The sequence below is a fragment of the Pungitius pungitius genome, chromosome 11 (genome assembly GCF_949316345.1).
Source record: "Pungitius pungitius chromosome 11, fPunPun2.1, whole genome shotgun sequence".
NCBI lineage: Eukaryota > Metazoa > Chordata > Actinopteri > Perciformes > Gasterosteidae > Pungitius > Pungitius pungitius.
The window spans coordinates 1,961,610-1,981,989 of NC_084910.1; the positions used below are offsets into that span (position 1 = coordinate 1,961,610).

General features: G+C 42.8%; 2 protein-coding genes across 2 annotated transcripts; both read left to right on the forward strand.

Moving 5' to 3' along the window:
• Positions 1–6,066: 6,066 nt before the first annotated feature.
• washc5 (WASH complex subunit 5) lies at positions 6,067–17,176 on the forward strand. The gene is made up of 29 exons (XM_037453892.2): positions 6,067–6,193; positions 6,822–7,060; positions 7,296–7,441; positions 7,614–7,698; positions 7,798–7,898; positions 8,101–8,293; positions 8,454–8,606; positions 8,755–8,868; positions 9,315–9,486; positions 9,607–9,734; positions 10,119–10,248; positions 10,631–10,743; positions 11,147–11,313; positions 11,572–11,647; positions 11,788–11,898; positions 12,339–12,479; positions 12,934–13,014; positions 13,176–13,277; positions 13,588–13,767; positions 14,033–14,157; positions 14,408–14,570; positions 14,738–14,840; positions 14,928–15,007; positions 15,104–15,207; positions 15,389–15,518; positions 15,608–15,704; positions 16,003–16,156; positions 16,299–16,386; positions 16,640–17,176. Exons 2-29 carry the CDS (start codon positions 6,875–6,877, stop codon positions 16,694–16,696), a joined length of 3,480 nt encoding a protein of 1,159 aa, XP_037309789.2. The 5' UTR covers positions 6,067–6,193; positions 6,822–6,874; the 3' UTR covers positions 16,697–17,176.
• Positions 17,177–17,227: 51 nt separating this feature from the next.
• nsmce2 (NSE2 (MMS21) homolog, SMC5-SMC6 complex SUMO ligase) lies at positions 17,228–20,380 on the forward strand. The gene is made up of 6 exons (XM_037453894.2): positions 17,228–17,460; positions 17,990–18,102; positions 18,297–18,450; positions 19,128–19,219; positions 19,420–19,526; positions 19,972–20,380. Exons 1-6 carry the CDS (start codon positions 17,346–17,348, stop codon positions 20,081–20,083), a joined length of 693 nt encoding a protein of 230 aa, XP_037309791.2. The 5' UTR covers positions 17,228–17,345; the 3' UTR covers positions 20,084–20,380.

The window sequence follows — 20,380 nt, forward strand, 5'->3', positions numbered from 1 at the left end:
GCGTTGCCATTGGCTGGCGTCACACCCGAGCGGGGCGGGGCTTCCAATGCACCCATTCACATCCAGAGAGGAGAGAACTCCCTGCACTGATTGTGCCATAGCTGAGATTTGTGGTTTGCCTCCTAGGCGGTGTGAGAAGTTGAGAATTGTTAAATTAATTCCAATTTGTGTCAAATAATTTCAACAGTAAGTCACATGAATGAAATACTCACCCCAAAGTATTGTATTGTGTCTGTTTTTAGCTTTAGATCATATCACATGATCTTCATTAGCTGATGGAGGTTTTGTTTGTGCCAGTTATGATCTTTATGGTGTGTTATAGTTTTAGAATCAACTCCGAAATAAATAGCAACATTTATCCTCCTTATTATTTAGAGTTATAATAAACAAATTCAGCAAATGCCTAACAGACACTTTTAGGCTGTAGGATTACTTGCTTCTTTTTTTTTACTGTTGTTCATTTAAGGTAAATGTTTGAATAGTAAAACCTTCTGTTAGGATAAATAAGCAACAAGATAAATTAACAATTTTCAGTCTGAAAAGAAAGACTATAACTAAAAAAGCATGGTAAGAATGAGTTTGCTCGGAGAGGATTTGAAGCAGTGGATGAAGACCAGCAGGACAATGGCACCACAGTGCATTAGCCAGGTCTTTTCTGGCACGTAGTGAGCCCTGATGTGTTTTCACAGCTGCTGTGGTCTGAAAGACTAGACGTGATTTTGCAGAAGCGGGGAAAGAGCCAAGAGGAATGTGAAGCTGCGTTCCTCAGGAGCTGTGGACCAGCTATCTGCACCGCCTCGGTTCCCCATGGACCACTGATCAAAGACAGGGAGGCATATGACGGCCACCTCCTCTTTGTCTTCCTCCTCCCTTTCTCTTTATCTTGCCTCTCTCTCCCCAATTCTGCCTTTTCCCTCTCTTACTCTCCATCATCCCCTCTGCTGCTCTGTGACATTCTTTCCACCTCTTCTCTCTTTCATCCCTTCAACTAATTTACGATGGGCTTGGGGGGGCTGTGTGGGTGCCACTGGTGACTGATGTGAGGAGATGGACGTCCTTCCTTTTTGCCACTCGGATGATCAGATGCGCTTTGTCTATATGTTCATATTCAAGCTCTTTAAAGTGGTCTATCCATGCATCGTCGGGACGGCCCTTCCCTTTGCAGTTCGACATTTCTTTTTTGCACTTCCAGTCGGCTTCTTTGCACGCCCCACTTCAAAACCAATAAATGACAGCGTAATTGACAGATCAACAAAAACGTAGGATCCGCGAAAGAAATTCAATCTGTGTGCGTTCTGCTTTTGTCTAGCTCCTATCCACGGCCTAATGAGACCGCGGAGATGCTTTCTCTCTGCTGTTGCATTGTGCATTGCTGAGCTGAGCACTGGCCAGATTTAGAGCAGCGGGGCGACTTAGCCAGAGCAGCACTCCCACTGTGTAATACACGCAACCACGCCAATATCTAATTTGGCTGCACCCAGGTCAGCACAGTTCTTCCAGCCAGCCAGCCGAGCAACTAAACAGCCAAATGCAGATTTACCAGTACATTTTGAGATCATTCATTTGTATGATATTTTCAAGAAGAGATTTGCAGACATATGCATGAACATACGCGTGCAGGCACATATCTTTTTGTGGGTGGGTGAATGCTATGAACGTGTTGCTCTTTCGTGTAGCACAACCTTGGAGGCGGTAATTCAATGTCTTCTCCTGAGTCCTGCCCGAGACTTACAGCCTTGGTGAGGAGCCTCATCCATCTTTATGGATGCTGAAATGCACAAATCAAATCTGGGTGTATCAGGACTAGCAGTGAAATGAAAAGTTCATGGGACAAATGGAATTGTCTGTGTCTTGATGTGACCTGTAGGATCATCCTCAAGGATCTAATAGAAGGGCTACTTTTTATATTGCACGTTGCCTCCTTTCCTCTAGCGCGAGTGAGGTGGGAATTTTCTTCTTTCTTTGCCTCAAAAACATTTTTTTGCTATACCAATCAGCTCAACTCAGCCAACCCCAATAACTACCTGCTTTAAAACTTTGGTTAACGCAGTCGGCATACGGATCCCGTATAAATAGATGATTCTGTTACGTTACGATAGACCCAGGCCATTTGTTTCCCCCTGATTCCAGCTGTTGTGTGATGCTGACCAGCTTCTGGCTGTAACTTCACACAGTGGCAGGATAAAGAATAATAAGATTCGCTAAATCAAATGCGTACATCACGAATCCTCATACAGCGCAGGGTCGCACACAAGCCAAAAATGAGAAGCAACCAATACAAAAACATAAGCGCAACCATCTAATGCAGCTACGGAAGACAATCGCCACGAAACAATTCGACCAAAGGGAAATACTATGAATACTTGCTTCAATTGGGTTTTGAAAGTCTGCCCCGGTTACCAACATTAATGTCTGTGACGGGCCACGGTCATAAGGACCTGTCACATAAAATTGAGCATCAGCACTAAAAAGCTCCCACCCGATTATGACCCCGGTAAATGCTTTGGATATTTAACCACTGCAAAGAAATCCTTGAGCAGAAAGTGATGCACAGCGTTTTGGCCATTTGCTTTATTGGCATCCAGTAGTTAGTGAACGTGTGGATTCACTGGAGTCACCATCCTCTTGTTTCATCTGACATCAGTCACATCCAAAAGGGAGGAAGATATCTCTCAATTGACCAATCTTTAATGGGAAGAAAATGTAAAGTTATTCATAATCCCGACTGTGTCCTGACCGTCTACGTGGGATGAAAGTGGTGTGCTGATCAATGACATGATCATGTTCCCCGTTCTTATTTTCCTTCATCTTCTACTTTCCTTGTACCTGTGTAAAAAAGAAACACAACCGAGTAGGCGCATTTGTGCGTACACACAACACGCTCACCACTGTGTGCATGGTAACGAGTGTGTGTGTGTGTATGTGTGTTGGAACAACTCAATCACAGAGCAGAGATCTGCTTCAATTACACATGCAATAACTTTTAGGTCTCCATAGGCCCAGAAACCATTTGTATGCTAATAGGTATGGCAGCGGTAATGACCTGCAATAAAAATACATCTGCTGCTTGATCAAATCTGATATCAGAACATCACCATAATCACTCTCTTCTATTTGTATTGAAACTGCTTGTGGGAAGTGTTTTGGCATCTTGCATCGATGCAATAACCCTTCTCCTGGCTTTTTGCTCCTCTCTGTGCTGCATGTGAAAGGCTCCTATTTGTGTTTTAGCTCTGTTTCTGGGATGAAAATTCAAAGTGGACACATTCATGAAGTCAAGTCAGTTTAATTAACATGGGGCAGAATAACAAATATATCTTATATATAGCATACAATTCTGAATAACTTGGCGATTGTTTTGTTCTTGGGTCTGTCCACGGCTCTGGTCTAGACTAAGCTGTTGTGACTGTAATGTGGATAGACATGACATTTGATAGATATTTAAACCGACCTGAAAAACCAGTGACCTCTTGCAAAAGAGAACATTTCGGTACACTATCGCACGTTATGCTAAAATGACATGGTAGACTTGCTTAACATCAGCATGTTGTCTTGTCATTATCAGCATGTTGGCATGCTGTTGTCAGCATTTAGTATAACGAGGTTCTGGGCTCTGTGTTGGAAACAAAAATTGTGTGTGATCACAACGTTTATTCCTCTTTGGTTGTGTGTCATATAAGTGTCAGCACCCCGAGCACCTTATTGATGATATGCAGTCATGCATATTATTCAACATGAAAGAGCTTCATTAAATTCACACATCCATATCAAAAGAAACACAACAATGTTAATCACATTAATGTTATTGAGCACCAGCCATACATGGCAGCTGATTTTAGGCGTAATAAGATTTGATGCGTATCGGTGAAATATTTTCTGAGGCAGGTGGGCAGCGTGTGTATCCGGTCTTATTCCAATGCGAGGAGCTCTCTGCCTGCAGCTTTCACTTCAAGGGCCTGAAAAAAGATCAATGAGGAGAAATAGCAGTGGGACTGGACTACAAATTGAGCGGCTTTTAATCACCTCACACAGATCACAGCGGTGTGAAAGTTCTTGCCATGAAGTTTTAATCACTAGCCAAGCTGAAAGGAGTCAACTCGCTGCTAATAAAAGGGCACACAGGGCCTGAGGTGACACGTGTACACGGGCGCGAGTTCACTAATGCATTCACATCATCTTTAGCGTACATGCGCACACAAAGCACTTTAATGCATCCCATTATAGCGGCAGAGTAATGACCATCACATCCCGTTTACAAACCCCGGAGTCACCCTTTCTTGAAAATGTGTCAGCACATTAAGAAGCTCACAGGTAAGAGGCAATCATCATCTGTCAGCCAATTTAATGAATAGACCCGGGCCAACAGAGAGCGGCCGCCAGCCTCGTTGGGGAGTGAGTCGATGCTCTTAATGGCTCCAGACATCAGGGTCATGTGGTCAGTCTTTAGTCGATGGTTAAATGAAAACAAGGTGCGTTATTGCTCTTTGGGATCGGATTGCACTGTTGCCATGGATGTGCTTTCCATTCATCACTAACGATACAGTATTTTACAACAGAAGCCATTCTCTAATTAAATTCTCCTAAGACCAATCTGGATAACAAGAAGAGAAAGCCCTAATGGCACCGCAAGGTTAATAAAATAAGACCTCATTAGCGAAATGCCTCTCTTGATGCTTCCCAGGAAGCCCATACCACTGACCCAGGTGTCGCTGACAATGTGACCTTGGTGTGATGGTAAACGGGTAATAAATCCAGCGGCCACAGGGACCCAGTGTGTAGTTTGTGGGCAGTCGGGTCAATGAGGAGACGAGAATCTAAATTGCACCGTCTGTCTTTCTCCCTCGTCCTCCCTCGCTGTAAAGTGCATTGAAATAGTGGCGCTCCGGTGGCTCGGCGAGATAAGAAGCCCGTTATTCAGGACGTAAAACGCAGCTCACCTTGTCATATGTCACACCCTCGGGCCGTGCAGATCCCCCCCTGTCGATCACCACGCTCTACTCATGAATAAAGTAAAAGTGCTGGGAAGTTCATCTGTTAATCACAGCATGATTTGCATATCCAAGATGAAATGCATTTAAAACAAAGCAGCAGCGTTTGCCACATGAACGTTGAATGATGGGGACGGACCATCTTTTACAGCACACCGAGACATCAACTGGTTCAGGATTGTGATGAAAGCTCGCTCTGCAGCACAGGTCAAACCAACAGCTCTCTCCATATGACTGTTATTAACCTCTGGCTCACACTGCTTAAAGGAAGTGCCTGCCAGCATGTTAGACATATTGCCAATAAAAGTCCAATTCAATCAGAATTTGAAGGAAACATGGGAGCTTTAGCTTATTCTCTAGGTTGACCGAATCTATGTTGTCAGTATTTGTAGCCCTGTCAGACACAGCGGGGCGGGTCACTGCAGTACTTACAGCACAACCAAGGTTCATTATTCCCCAACCAAATTCATTTTCACTGTAGATAGATCATTTATTAATGCCACAAGGGGATATTTTTGGAAGGCCCACTGCCTGAACGCAATGTAAACAAAACGTTGAAGAAAAAGAAGAAAAAAAACAGAAAGAAAATAGTGGGAAAAAAATAAAAAATGAAAACCTAAGCAGAGAGGCTGCTGCAGCAGGAACAGCGGCATCAAGCATTTGGTAGATGAAGGTGAACAATGAGTGGCGGGCTGTTTAGGGGACACTAAGGTTATGTGGGTGGACTGAATGTTGCAGGATGTTATGTTTCTTAGTATGTTGGTTTCAGTCCAGGCTTAGTCTCACTCCTCGGCCTCTTTCAATCACCGCATCCCCTTGGAGGCAGAACTCCAGCAGTTAGAGACAGGAACTGTTGTAGTGGATCTCTGTCGCCATCTAGTGACGTATGTACTCCTAGCGGCGTTTCATGAGTTGGCTGTTAAACTCTACTTATCCATTTTGTCTGAGGAATGGAATTTAATGAGTTTTTGGATTCAGATGATATAAATATATTTAAATGTAACAGGTCAGGGTTATGTTAGAAAGCAAATAAAAATAGATTGGAAAACAAAATAATAAAATATATAGTTTGTGTGGTGAAAGTCAACGCGTGGGCCATACACCGCTCCCTCCGGCGCGCAGGGTGATGAGAATCAAACCCACCCACCGGAGGAGTCATGTGGTTGGTCATGAGGAAGTAAACAGGGAAGAGAAGATCTAAAAAGGCAAGTCTTCTTGCAACTGTGTCGGGCTTTATCCTGTTTTTCACTGAGATGTAAAAAATATAATTAAACTAAGAAAGGGTTGGGTTTAACTACGATACGTTTGCATCTTTTCGTGGATTTATGATGTTGTCGGCAGCATTAAAGGCTAATCAAAGGAGCTAGCAGGCTATGCTAGCGTTAGCATGACCATATAACTTCACTCACATTCTTCAATTTAATCATAGAGTACGCCTGTTAAGAGCTAAACGACTATTGCCAATGTGTTTGGGAATTGGGAAGTCGTTCCGTGTTGAAACGTCACTGACAGACATTCGAGGAATACGTGTATTAATTATTGATGCATTAAAGTCGTTTTAACACATTTCGTGGTATGTTCCAATCGAGAAAACCCCATTGGCATGCAAAGCGATATAAGCGATATTACTTAACATTTGCTCATCAAAAGTCATAATATTGCAATAAACTATTACTTGAACCACTTCAAGCCAGAACCACCTCAAAGAAACATCAGCAGGGCGAATGAAACGAATCTGTCGATTGATGAGATGAGAGCATTGAAAATGGAAAGCTGTTGAATTTAACTACTTTTTTTTTTCAAACATCCTCCCTTGGTTTTTTTTCCTCACAGGGTCACAGTGTGACTGTTTGGTGCATCATCCCCCTCCTCTTCCTCCGGACGCTATGGTGGACTTCTTGGCGGAGAACAACCTGTGTGGACAGGCCATCCTCAGGATAGTTTCTAGAGGAAATGCCATCATTGCTGAGCTCTTGCGCCTCTCCGACTTTATCCCGGCAGTTTTCAGGCTCAAGGACAAGAGTGACCAGCAGAAATATGGAGACATTATTTGTGACTTCAGCTACTTTAAGGTATTTGATCACGCCAGGCCTTCTGGGCCTTAGATATACACATTTTGACAATTAGGCATATTTTTTGTTATAATAACCCATTCATTTGCATAGGCTATAATATATTCTAGAGTTCAGGAAATAAACTAAATGTTTTGTGCATTTGGTTCGAACAACTGTTTAACCGTGTCACGTTTGGTAGGAGCTGTTTGTATCGCTTGAGTATCCTGTACTCAAGATGTTGCATCTCCTCCAGGGCCCGGAGTATTACGAGGTGAAGCTGGAAGCCAAACCAGAGCTTCAAGACCTGGATGAAGAGTTTCGAGAGAACAACATTGAGATTCTGTCAAGGTTCTATCTGGCTTTCGAGAGTGTTCACAAATATATAGTGGATCTTAACAGGTAAGGCAACACTGTTTTTTTTTTCATTTCAAATTCAGTTCAGTCTATTTAAGAGTAATAATGTTTTGGTAAACAACTCTGACCTTGTTTCAAACCCCCTTCCTCCTCCTCCCCCTTTTTAATTCGCAACACCACATAACTATGTTATCATTTCATTTTCTCTGTCCTTTAGATATTTGGATGACCTACATGAGGGTGTTTATATCCAGCAGACTCTGGAGACTGTACTTCTAAATGAGGATGGAAAACAGCTTTTAGTAAGTAACACATAAGCAAATTAGTTTTAACATTGTAGGAACAAGCGCTTCATGTGCTAGATATCTGCAGTGAGTTCATCTGTGTTTTTCTCCACCCAGTGTGAGGCTCTCTACCTTTATGGAGTCATGTTGCTGGTTATTGACCAAAAGATCGAAGGGGAGGTCAGAGAGAGGATGCTTGTTTCCTACTATAGATACAGGTGTGCTTTTTTTGTAATTATAATTGCTAAGTGTTAATATGACATTTCATCTTGTCCATTAAATTAATTAACCACGGCGCAGGGTGTGCACAAAGTATATACAAAATGTTCCATTTCAATTTCAATTCCCTTTTTTCTTGATTGGCTGTGTCTCTGTTAAGCTGTTTTTAAAATATGTTTCCACACATCACATTTTCTTTAGCGCTGCCCGCTCTTCGGCCGACTCCAACCTGGATGACATCTGCAAGCTCCTTCGCAGTACCGGCTACTCCAGTCAGCCTGGAGCCAAACGGCCGGCCAACTACCCAGAGAGCTACTTCCAAAGAGTTCCCATCAGTTCCACCTTCACTAGCATGGTGATTGGGAGGCTGCGTTCGGACGACATATACAACCAAGTGAGAAACATTTGCCCCAGCATCATTTGCAACTTTTGATAAACTTAAATTAATACAATTTCTATTCATAACTATTTGAGTCAACTTTTTTCTATGAGACTGCAACAAGTCAAGTGTGTTTTGTCTAAACTAGAAGCACATTTCCCTTGCTGTCCATCAGGTGTCTGCGTACCCTCTACCAGAGCATCGGAGCACAGCGCTGGCTAACCAGGCAGCCATGCTCTATGTCTGCCTCTACTTCAGCCCCTCTATACTGCACACCCAGCAGGCCAAGATGAGGGAGATAGTGGACAAGTACTTCCCTGATAACTGGGTGAGACATTTGGTACCTGGTCGGATTGCGCACTGCACATACCCGCACCAATTTCATGCCAGTAGGGGAGAGCTGAATGTAAACCACTAAATAAAATACTATGCCATGTGCTGTGGTGGATTGTACTGAAGTGTTGGTGTCTCCTCAGGTTATCAGTATCTACATGGGGATCACAGTGAACCTTGTGGATGCCTGGGAACCATACAAAGCAGCCAAGACTGCTCTCAACTACACTCTTGACTCTGCCAACATCAAAGAGCAGGTATTGAATGTCAGGAAATCAGATCGGCTTATGTGTGGCGCAGCCTTCAACATCGCCAATTTACAGTCCCTCAGTGGGACTCCCCATTGTATGCAGATACTGATAACGGCGTCTACAGAATTTGCAAGTCCCCCAGTCTGACTGCAGAATGTAATTGAAACATAAGGGTAATAATCAAATCTGTGTCTTTAGAAAGGCATTTTTACACATGTGGTTTGTGAGAAGTCAGCGAAGTCAGCGAATGTACACAAGCTCGAATTGAAACACAAAAGATGCACCATAGTCTTCCTGTGCCCATAGCAGCAGCAGGAAGAGCAGGAGGGATCCACACAATCCTCTGCAGATGTTGCCATGCTTCCTAAAGGCCTCTTGTAGCAGTGACTGAATGATTATTTCATCATCAAAGATGACAGAAACATATGTCCCCATCATTGCTGTGTGATTAGGCCTCTCGATATGCAGCTAGCATGGAGAGCCTGAGGCCTCAAGTGCAGCAGCTGCTTAAAGAAGGTTTCCTCAGGGAGGAGATCATCCTGGACAACATCCCCAAGTTACTCAACTGTCTGAGGGACTGCAATGTCACTATCCGCTGGCTGATGCTGCACTCGGCAGAGTCCGGTGAGGTTTTTCCTTCATGACCATAATGTTGCTCAGAGTAGAATTTATATATATATATATATATATATATATATATATATTTAAATTCACACTTTACTAAAATGGCTTATTTTCTTACAGCCTATGACCAAAACAACAAGCGTCTGCGTCAGATCAAAGACCAAGTTCTCAACGACTCCAAGTACAAGGCCAAGGCGCTGTTCCAGCTGCTGCTGGACACGGCTCAGTTTGAGTTCACCCTCAAAGAGGTAAGCGCCTCTTCGATGGGAATGATGACGGGGAAAAAGAAGCAGCTGGGAGCAAATTGTCACTAATTGTATTGAAGAGGTGTCCGTCCTCCTTTGTTAAAGGCACGATGAGTAGGACTTGTAAAAAACAAAACAAAAAAGGCTGACAGATTGTCAGAGTCCGTCTCTCTTCCCAGCCAGAGAGATGTTGTGATATGAATAGCAGAAGAAGTCCTGTGATCCATCCAACTGCGTTTGTCGTTAGGTGTGTCTCTTATTATCATAGAAAACATATGGCTAGCCAGTCCATCATTAGCAGGGGACACAATCGTAATGTTCTCATTACACACCCCATCTAACTGATCCCGTCACATCGGCTGAGCGTCTGTGCTGTCCCTCTTCCAGATGTTCAAGCAGATGCTGTCAGAGAAGCAGAGCAAATGGGAGAGCTTCCAGAAGGAGGGCTCGGAGAGAATGACCGAGCTGGCTGAAGTCTTTTCCGGCGTCAAACCTCTTACCAGGGTGGAGAAAAATGGTGAGTTTCACTGTCCGGATGGATGAGGTGAAAGGCTTACGCACACAGCGGCGAAGTGGTACCCACTAAAAGAACTCCAGCCATGCTGCCTTTTCATGCTCTGACTGCCATGGATTATTTCAGTGTCAGGACACAGACGCTTCAATGAGTTAAAGCTTGAAGCTGTGCAGAGAAAAATGTCGAGGCAGGGAAACACAGGGGGGCGGGATGTGTGTTAAGGACACACACACACAGACACACAGGGAGAGGCGGATTCGATTTGGGTCAGTCAGACTTCTGTTGTTGTGACTCTAGCTCTAGTAGAGACCTCTTTCTTTTCCTTTTTTTTATTACCACCCATTCTCTCTTTTCTTGTTTCACACACCTGTGTTACCGCTCACAGAAAACTTGCAGGCCTGGTTCAGAGAAATCTCAAAGCAGATTGAGTCCTTAAACTATGAGGACTCCACGGCTGCTGGGAGGAAGACGGTTCAGCTCATACAGGCTCTCGTTGAGGTGAGCGAAATAAAGACCTTTCACTCTGGCTTAACCGTTTAATAATACTTACAGGGCTTATTGTCAACTGCAAGGTCATAGAAGTTTTTTAACCCTGTAATTTGAATTTGACAGCATTATTTGAATAATCAGCGATGACTGCAAACAGTAGCAAAGACACAAAATGAAATGCATGTGAATTGAAATGCACATAATATAATTATATGGTTGGCAGGGTGGATTGTAATGCCCTCCTTTTCTCCTTGAAAAATAATAAATTTGAACTTTTCACAGCATTGTAAAACATTGTTGCAAGCAATAAGCCAGTCCTTCTTGTAAGCCTCCCAAGTATCAGATTTCCAGCTGAGTGCCTCCAACCCTCAAAGCAGATATTTGACTGCAGTGATGTTTGTCTGGTCCTCAGGTCCAGGAGTTCCACCAGTTGGAGTCAAACCTACAGGTCTGTCAGTTCCTGGCTGACACCAGGAAGTTCCTGCACCAAATGATCCGCACCATCAATATCAAAGAAGAAGTCCTCATTACTATGCAGATAGTTGGAGACCTGTGCTACGCATGGCAGATAATTGACAGGTATGCAATGTGCTCACTGAGGAACGTTGTACACAAGTCACGCTAACAGGATGCTAATGTACGCCTGACTATTCAGTTCAGTTAAAAGCTCCTGAACAGCATACAGGTTGTAACGGATGTGTCTTTCACGTCGTCAGTCAAAGACAAGGAAACCGTCTGCTTACCTTCCTGAATTGACCGTGACGAAGAACACAGTGTTGCAGTTTTCTCTTTGGAATAATTTACCTGTTTCTTTTCTGGCGTATGTTTTATTGGCAGCTTCACATTGATTATGCAGGAGAGCATTCGAGTCAACCCGTCCATGGTCACCAAACTGAGAGCGACATTTCTGAAGGTCAGGCTCATGTGCACATGCTGACACAAAGAGAACAGAAGAACAACTTACATTATTCCCAAAATGTTGCATTGATTTTGAGAATAGCTACCTGTGATGTTAAATAATGCCTGTGTGTGTGTGTGTGTGTGTGTGACCAGCTGGCCTCTGCTTTGGACCTTCCATTGCTGCGGATCAACCAGGCCAACAGCGCTGACCTGCTGAGTGTTTCACAGTTCTACTCTGGAGAGTTGGTGGCTTATGTCAGAAAGGTACAGTAAAATAAAGCCCTGTTCCCACCAATGGTCTCACAAAGGTAGCTCTTGCCTGTTAAGGGTTTTGCAGGGAGGAGGTCAGCCTTTGGCGATTACAAATAAACTATTTCATGATGATTTCTAAGCTCTGCATGCTGTAAATGAGGTGTGGTGGCTGCAGAAACACCTGCCGTCATGACTCATGTTCCTACTAGCATCTGTTTTTGCAAATCTAGTCCCAAAACAGCAATTTAGTGGACGTCTATGCAATTCCCTTCTGGTTTTGTCAACCATAACGTTAGTTATGTTAGTTTATGATTGACGAGCTCTACACAATATTTCTCATCTACAGCACTGTCTGCTTTTGAAGTCTCTACTCTTCTCACTCAAAAGCACTCTTTAAAGGTATGAGATTCATTTTTGTGCTCACGTTGGGTCTTTTATCTTGTGTTTTACAGGTGCTGCAGATCATTCCAGAGAGCATGTTTACCTCTCTGGCCAAGATCATCAAGCTTCAGATCCATGACATCATGGAGGTTCCCACACGGCTAGACAAGGACAAGCTAAAGGACTACGCCCAGCTCGGGGCTCGCTATGAAGTAAAACAGCTGTTGACTGCACAATGTGCCTGTAGCTCCTGGATTGTGGTTCAGAATGTCATTGAAGTCATGAAAAAGCTTACTTAGATATTAGATCAAAACAAAATCTTCAGATTAGATGTCGACTTTGGTGCTGTTGTAATTCTTAGCTTTATCAAACTAGAAGCTTTTGATGTAAACACAAATTAGAAAGACAATCTCATTCATTTTATTTTATTTTTTACAATTTTGTCATCTGCCTAAAAAATTAAACATGATTATTATAGTTTAAGATTTGAATAGTTTCTAAATTAAATCAAAATGGAACAACATGGAACATTTCACACTGTACACTGTATCCATGTACAACTTGAAGTAGAGCATTCTAAACTCATTCTAATACTGTGACGGATCGGACTGATTTGATCGAAGGCTCACTGGATTCTCTCTGTCCTTCTAATTCTCCTGATTGCAGGTGGCAAAACTCACCCATGACATCTCCATTTTCACCGAGGGGATCCTGATGATGAAGACAACTCTGGTCGGGATCATTAAGGTGGATGATGCAATGCAGTCATTTGGACTTAACAGTAGTATGAAGTGAAATAAATGTAGTTTTGGTTAAGGCATGCGTGCATGCTCGGCTTTGGTTGCTACATCAGCCTCAATGATGTTTAACAAGAGGTAACGGGTGGATTCTACCTTACGAACACACAGGTGGATCCCAAGCAGCTTCTAGAGGATGGCATCAGGAAGGAGCTGGTGAAGAGGGTAGCGTATGCGCTCCACAAAGGATTGATATTCAACCTCAAGGCTAAGGTCAGTCTTCGGATCTGCCACTCTTCTGATCTCTTCAATACTTTAAAGTTTGTACATATTTTACAGTGGGCCACCCAGATTTTGCCATATATTTTCAAGTCAGTGAATTATTCATAGAAGTGAAGAGGTTTCTCAAGGACAGCAGCCAAAAAAACATTACAATTGGTAAAGTTTTACTTACAATACAACTTGGAACATCTATTTATTGGCTCCTAGTACTTTCTTTATGAACTCATGTCCTTGACCCTTTGGAGGAAACCAGCAGTGAAGAATGAAACCGATGAGACTAAACAAGAATCCACTCTCTCAGTCTAGTGAGCTGATGCCCAAGCTGAAGGAGATGGCGGCCACCATGGATGGGTTCTACAGGTCGTTTGAGTACATCCAGGACTACGTCAGCATTTACGGCCTCAAAATCTGGCAGGAGGAAGTGTCCCGTATCATCAACTACAATGTGGAGCAGGAATGCAACAGCTTCCTCAGGACCAAGGTCAGGCTCAAGACACCAGCATGCGCTGCGTGGGTTTCTAGCCAGTGCATTACTAAAGCAATAAGGTACGAGAGGCTGTACTTTATCGTCCCAATAATGCAACTGTTCCAGGGTGTAGTTAGGCAACCCTCAACAGTTACATTATTGAAGATAAAGTACTGCCTCAAGTACCTTGTTGCTTCTAATATAAAAAACGCTGTGGCTGTTTGTGCATTTGTCGGTAACTGGGAGTTGATTCATCGGCTCTTTCGTTGCATCCAATCAGATCCAGGACTGGCAAAGTGTGCACCAGTCCACCCACATTCCCATCCCAAAGTTTCCCTCCGTGGATGAGTCTGCCACCTTCATCGGCCGTCTGTGCAGAGAGATCCTCCGCATCACAGATCCCAAGTAAGTCTCCTCAAATATAAGAAGAATGATGGTACATTTATGTGCCAACTTAGTAAACGTCTTGTTGGCAGGTGGTTTGACCACACCTGCTGCTCACACATGTATTACATGTATGTATACACAAAATGTTGCCTAACTAGACATGAATGAGCCCCAAGGTACTTCAAATCCTAGAAAGTTGAGCTTTAGATGGAGAGGGAAGCTTTTATCATGTGTGTAGATCCCTAATAAACATTGATCCTTTCAACAGGGTAACGTGCTACATCGAACAGATGAACACCTGGTACGACTTGAAGAGCCACCACGAGGTTACGAACAACAGGCTGTTCTCCGAGATCCAGAACACTCTGGGTACTTTTGGCCTCAATGGACTGGACCGCCTGCTCTGCTTCATGATTGTCAAGGAACTTCAGGTAATTACCATAAGGATGTTTTCAGGCTGTATTTAACAAAGCTTACCAAAGGCAGTCATTGGAGAAAAAGAAATGAATCAATACAAGTCTGTAAGCACATTTTTCAATGCATTCACTATGCATACCTGAATATATTTGCAACGCTAGCAACGTGTTTCTCCCGTTAGAACTTCCTGATATGGATTCAGAGGACGATCCTGAAGGACAAAGCTGTGGTGGATGTTTTCAAAGCCATGCTAGGTGCTGTCAATCCAATCCAGGGTATTGTGGGTAGGTATTTGTTTAGAAAATCCTTCAATATGCCAGCATCGTTTTCCCTCCAAGGAGAATTATTTTATTCTTTTGTTGTGGTAACAGGTAATAGCAGCAAAGTGTACGCTAACGCTGTGGCCAAAACCCAGAAGATGTGGGGTGCATACCTGGAGAGCATCATGAAGGTACTGGTGGATAGAAAATACTTATTTATTTCTCTCATTTAGATGTTCACTCTGTGTTTTCATGCCATTCCATATGCAAATGTTGCTTTCTTGTAGGTTGGGCAGATGCAGATCCTCAGACAGCAGATTGCTAATGAGCTGAACTACTCCTGCAAGTTTGACTCCAAACACCTGGCTGCCGCCCTGGAAAACCTCAACAAGTCAGCCAAGTCACAACACGTTATTCCAACCATTTTTATGCAAAGTAGTATATCAATGACGGTTAGATTTAAGAGAAAAACATGTGATGGGACTTTTCCTGATAAATGTAAGCACAAGTACAACTACTTGTGATGAATACCTCCATCAATCCTACATGAACTGTTATTGTGCCCTTGCCAGGTCTCTGCTGGCCGACATTGAAGCCCACTACCAGGATCCGTCCCTGCCTTACCCCAAAGAGGACAACACTCTTCTGTACGATATCACTGCCCACCTGGAGGCCGCCGGCATTCACAACCCACTCAACAAGGTGTGGAGAGAACGGTGTTGGTTGCCACACAATGTTATTAATGTTCAAACGCGCTCTGACCATTTTCCCTCCATCTGTGTTTCTCACAGATCTACATCACCACAAAGCGCCTGCCATACTTCCCCATCATCAACTTCCTGTTTGTCATCGCTCAGCTGCCTAAACTTCAGTACAACAAAAACCAAGGCATGTTTTTTTCATTACAGCTTTTATCATACTGTGGTTGTAGAGTAATTAAGTAGTGCTGTCGGGAGTGCCACAGGTCAAACCAGGTTGCCCACATCTCTCACAGTTTGAATGCATTTTTAATTGAGTTTGTTGCCTGCTGTACTTATAGCATTAGTCTGGGAAATATAGAAAGCCAGTATTTGGACCACACTAGATTATTATAATAGTGATAAATGATGTGGTGGATTTTACAGTCTGTGTGCCCCACTTGGTACGTAATGCTGCAACATGTAATTTTACTCTCAATTCTCCCCAGGAATGACTTGCAAGAAAGCCACGGATCCCGTTGACTGGCCCCCGCTGGTGCTCGGCATGCTCACCCTGCTCAAGCAGTTTCACTCAAGATACACGCAGCAGTTCTTGTCCCTCATTGGACAGTTCATCCGCTCAATCATGGAGCAGTGCACCAAGTAACAAAACAGACTTGACCGAATTTGTTTCTGTGTGTGGTTTTTAAACATTGTTTCGGTTTGCTTGATCATACTTTTTACTTTAATGAAATCTTATCCCTTTATGGCTTTATGGAACTCACGTTTGTGTTTGACCCCATAGTCAAAAGATTCCTGACATGCCTTCTGATGTGGTGGGAGCTCTGATGTTCCTGGAAGACTATGTGAAGTACACCAAACTGTCCCGCAAGGTAGGCCAACTTTGACCTTAGTAGATCCAGTAAGGTTGTCAGAGTATGTTAAATTACACCAATTAACATAAACTCAGGGTAGCTTTGATTTTGGATGATTCTACCCTTCAATGTTTAACAGCTGTATTTTTATACAGTACGGTGTAATACCTTTACTGTGTGAGTTTCCTGAATAAGACTAGAGACATGTAGAGCATTTTTACGTACTGTAGGACAATAACGTGTATTTCTCCTTCTTTTCTGTATTCTTAAGGTGGCCGAAGCCCATGTGCCCAGTTTCATTTTTGACGAGTTCAGAACAATACTGTGAAGATCTGGACGAAGCATTTCATCATTTTGCTTTATCTGCCATAGTTTTTTTTTTTTACACAGCAGACATTTTGACTTGTCACATTAGGAAAAGCATAGGTGTGTTACTAATAACATTAACAATTGTGTGCCAGTAAGCCATCACAGTGTGACTGTGTGCCGGCATGGACAACTACTTTGACCCTGAAAGTAAAGCAGCAAAACAAAGCTATGTCTTTATTTAATTATATACAGACTCTGCTTCAATGTCAACCATAAAAAATGATGGTTTTCACACGTACATTTCATTGACCATTAATGTCTTAATGCACTTATAATTGATTGTGTGTATGTATGTATATATATTGCAAACAACTGTGGTGATATATATATATATATCTTGTATACACACACATTTTTAATAGCCTACGTATGTATTATCACTTTGTGCCATTTCCAAATAATGTATAATAAATACGACATATCTTGTGTTGTTTCTTTATCTTTTGAAAGGGTTTTATTTTGAAAAGTCAACTAACGTCTGCTAGCTAGGTTTAGCAGACCGGAAGCAAGGACGTGACGTTAAACGTTGGCATGCTAGGCTAACGTCACGTAGCTTAACTTCGGGTTGCCTGCAGGTCGTCTGTTGTCTCTGTGGACAGAAGGTCGTGATGTCTCTCAGCGGCGTCCACGGAGCACTGTCTAACCTGAAGTTATGTCAGGTCGACATCGGGACGGGAATGGACATAGTGACAGATGTTGCTATGGACCTGGCGGAAGCGCAGGGTAACCATTACACATACTCGCATGTTTTGGGCTTACCTTAACGTTAATAATAGCCCACCAATATCCCCATTTATTTGTATTTTTGATTGATCGATCAAGTGCGTTTCCAGTTGGGCAAATGAAAAGTACATAAAGTGACCGCACTTCAGTATTTTGAGAAAATGCAACGTTACTTAACTATTCCGTTTGATGCTAACATTCCCCGTAACATTTTCAAAGGAAGTTGATGTCATTTTGAATCACTTAAAGTTTATGTTCGTCTGTGTGTACTTTAAAAGATACCATTTAAAAACGCGATAATGGGGTTAGTATAGTATTAGTATAGATTAAACCACCCAACTGTAGTTCATTCAGAGTACCTTCCCGTTTACTAGCTACTACACCAAGTACTTTGTACTTTGTTCATGCATCAATAATAATCCTGTATTATTATTATTATTACACAGTGTATCATATTTTGATATGTTGCTAATAGATTCTTCCCGATACTAGTTTCTAGTAAATGATCAGACTATCTGTTGAGTTACAGATGAAGGGGGGATGGCAGGCATCAAGGAAATTGAGGCCATGGTTCTGGAGTGCGCCAAACTGGACAGAGAAATTAACTGCTTTGTGGACATTGTGCAACAAGTCACAGCTGAGGTGAGACCAAAATCATGAATGGAAAACCAAGCTTGCCCATTATATGAAATTAAAGGGTTCTCGGGGGAAGTCGACACGCTCTGCCTTCACGGTGTCCACGCAGATGGTTTTGAGTGGCAGGTCTTCATGTCTGGCTGTTTGGTTTTAAATGAATGAAACTGACGTCAACAAATTGTAATTTGTTTTTTCCGTAGGTCAGCACACAGCAGCCTGAGACCATGGTCGACCTGTCGGCCAAAGTGAGGGAGCGGTTCACGGTGAAAATAGCCAGGCTCTCTGACGCCGAGCTGTACAACCACCACAAAGTAGTGGCCTTCAAGGAAAGCATCAAGAACTCTTCCGACCAAGGTAAGGCCCGGAACTATAGGAGCAATAACCTGAATGTACGCACTGAGTCAGCTCGGTGAAATCGAGACGGATCATAGCATGGCTTTTTATTTTTATTCTGTATTAACAGAATTCTCAATGTACAACCCCCCTTTGTTTACTGTTGTTTAATCAACTTTTCCTGTCCCCTTGTTGCTGTTTTCAACTTTTTTATTGTTGTTCTTATTATACATCTTATTAAAAACAAGGCCAGACTGAAACAAGGCCAATTGCTGAGGTTCTCTATACCGATGTGATTTCCCCAGTCTGGCTTATTCCCAATAGTTCCATTGTGGGAGAAAATATACTTTGCAATGTGTGATTATATGAGATCATTTCATATACTGTCAACATAGTGTTTTGTGTTTTGTGAAGCCCTGCCCCGTTAACCATTATTTATGTTCACTGAAAAATCAAAATCACCTAAATTGTATAGTCCAATACATCGTTGGTGTCTTCAGTAATGTGGGCTACTGTATGTAAACACACATATAAATGGCTGTGTGTCTTCCATCAAAGTAAGAGCCTGTGAATCAAGGTGTGTGAAGTTTTTTTTCTTTTTTCTTTTTTCAAGTCCTTGCCTTGCTGTCGGATCTCCTGCCACCTTGTAATAGATCCAGTACGTCACTTATTACTGTCGACATGGTGTGTGTTTTCAGCCAACCAAGAGTCAGCGGAGGCCACGGAGGAGTCTGATGAAGAGATCCGTGTCACGCAGAGCCAAGTCAACTTCATCTGCCCACTCACACAGGTAGACCACTCCACCCCTGCTACTGTGTGTTGTTTTACCACTTCACATAGTCCAGACAAACATTCCCACTCCAATTTCCGTCAATAACATTTCAGTAAAACATTGGAAACTTACCCAATTTCATTTTTTAGTGGCTAAATTGTTGTTCTTAGGGCCGTGTGATTTTCATGAGATCTAACCGCTGTGAATCTGTGTTCAAGGTGGAAATGCTGAAGCCGATGAAGAATAAGAAGTGTAACCACCACTATGATGAAGACGCCATAATGAGCCTTATCAAAACCAAGCAAAAACAGAAGAAGAAGTGCCGGTAAGACGCTCTCCCTTTGGTGGACTGTTAGCACGTTGATTCATGATTCATATTTACTTTATTACACTGCTTTGATGTTGGATTTTCATTTAAATGTGGCTACTCCTGAAGGAGTACTGAAACCCCGGAGCCGGCTTATGTTGTTGTAGAAGACACATGCTATTGTCTTGAGTCCTGACTGTGGTCAACACACACACACACACACAGACCTTACATGAACATTTATAGCAGCAATGCTCAGCGGGGCCGTTTCGGGATTAGTTGTATGACTGATGAAATGCTGCTGTGCTTGTAACCGTACATTGTCCTCATTCTCCCTGAAGTGCTTGTCAGTATCGGCACAGAGAGGTTTTTATCTTGCTCTCGCTGACATTTGTGTGAATTGGTGTATTGTATGTCTGTTGTTCAGAAAGCCTTTCAAACCATCTGTGTGTCCGCCCTCTAGCTGTCCTGTGGTGGGCTGTGGGAACGCAGACGTGAAACAGTCGGATCTGATTCCCGACCAGGTGCTGAGGAGAAGGATCCAGAGCCAAAAGAGACACAGCAACCCCATGTAGTGGGGTTTTCTTTTCGGGGGGGTCGAATTGTTCATAAAAGAACCTGTGCCCATGAGCATGTTGTTCACCTTATTTCTAAGGCAATTATTTTCATTGGTATTCAGATGAAGCAAGCTGTCAACTACATATTGCTGGTGTTGCTGAGAATTTAAAATGTTCTTTTCAGATCTTGGTTCCTTTTGAAAAACCTCTGTACTGTGATTCATAATTTAATAAGTGATGATCCGTTTGTATTTCAACTGGAGCTTTTTTGTACTCTTGTTTTGTGTAAATAAAAGCTGCAGACGTTTTCATTAA